This window comes from Myotis davidii, unplaced genomic scaffold (genome assembly GCF_000327345.1).
Source record: "Myotis davidii unplaced genomic scaffold, ASM32734v1 scaffold1364, whole genome shotgun sequence".
NCBI lineage: Eukaryota > Metazoa > Chordata > Mammalia > Chiroptera > Vespertilionidae > Myotis > Myotis davidii.
Window position 1 is genome coordinate 407,318 of NW_006295736.1, and position 1,417 is coordinate 408,734.

General features: G+C 67.3%; 1 protein-coding gene across 1 annotated transcript in view; it reads left to right on the forward strand.

The window, feature by feature from the left end:
• ZMIZ2 (zinc finger, MIZ-type containing 2) overlaps positions 1–1,417 on the forward strand; it is a 6,607-nt gene that overhangs the window by 3,798 nt on the left and 1,392 nt on the right. The window contains 4 exon segments of the mRNA XM_015568206.1: positions 51–208; positions 632–699; positions 898–966; positions 1,219–1,417. Coding sequence (XP_015423692.1) covers positions 51–208; positions 632–699; positions 898–966; positions 1,219–1,417 — 494 coding nt within the window.

Genomic DNA, 1,417 nt, shown 5'->3' on the forward strand with positions numbered 1-1,417 from the left:
CCTCGTCCTGGCCGTCACCCTGGCCCCAGCCCTCTCCCTGTCGCCGCCAGTAAAGCGGAACTTCAGCAGCGGCACCATCCCCGGCACCCCTGGGCCCAACGGAGAGGACGGGGTGGAGCAGACGGCCATCAAGGTGTCCCTCAAGTGCCCCATCACCTTCCGCCGGATCCAGCTCCCCGCCCGCGGCCACGACTGTCGCCACATTCAGGTGGGTCACCACAGCCTGGCAGCGGAGACTCAGCACCTGGACCAGCAGGTGGCCTGGTTTCCCACGCCCTGGGCTGGGCTTCCTTGAGGACTGAGCTAGTAACCCAACTGCGCTCACGGAAGCGGGGTGTGCAGGTGCAGCCCCTCCTAAGACCCAGGAGCCCCCAGGTTCTCCACAGAAACGGAGCGAGTGCCCTGCCCCCGCGTAAGCCGCCACACCCTGGGCCCTTGCTGTAGGCAGCACCTCGGGCACAGTTGCAGCTCTGGCTTTGCCCCGTCGTGTCTGGCCCAGTGGGGCCATGTGGCTGCCCCCAGCCTCGGCCCGTTAGAACGCCGGGGTCGTGAAAACCTGGTGCACGGGCTTCCCCGACACACAGGGAATAGGCTGGGCGCTGCCCTGTGTGCGACATCTTCTTCTCCCCAGTGCTTCGACCTGGAGTCCTACCTGCAGCTCAACTGTGAGCGGGGGACCTGGAGGTGCCCCGTGTGCAAGTAAGTCCCAGAACGGCCCTCCGGGGCGCGTGCAGGGGCCCAGCACGGCCTCCACAGGCGTGGCCGACTCGGGAGACCTCATGTAGGGCCACCCCGATGGGGCGGCCTCCAGGGAAGGATGGAGCTGAGAAAGGACAGGCCTGGGCCCAGGGCGAGGTTGGTCAGGCCTCTGAGCTGCGCCCTGTTTGCTTTCTACAGCAAGACGGCCCTGCTGGAGGGCCTGGAGGTGGACCAGTACATGCTGGGCATCCTCATCTACATTCAGAAGTGAGTTCCCTGCGGGCTCCGGCCTCTGGCCAGCAGAGGGCAGCCCCTGGGATGGGGGCGGGGGCTTGCTGATCCCCCACGGGAGCGCACTCCCGCACTCCCCTGGGGTCTGTTGGGGCCAAGGAATCAGCCTCCGTCCTGGCAGGCAACCCCAGGGCACATGGAATGTGCACTTGAGTGGAAGGTCTGCCTAGAACCCGCCCTGGGCCAGAAGGGCAGCAGGCTGGGTGGTGACTGCCCGTGTCCCGCCAGCTCTGACTACGAGGAGATCACCATCGACCCCACCTGCAGCTGGAAGCCGGTGCCTGTGAAGCCGGACGTGCACATCAAGGAGGAGCCGGACGGGCCGGTGCTGAAGCGCTGCCGCACCGTGAGCCCCGCCCACGCGCTGCTGCCCAACGTGATGGAGATGATCGCAGCCCTGGGCCCAGGGGCAGCCCCCCTCACCCCC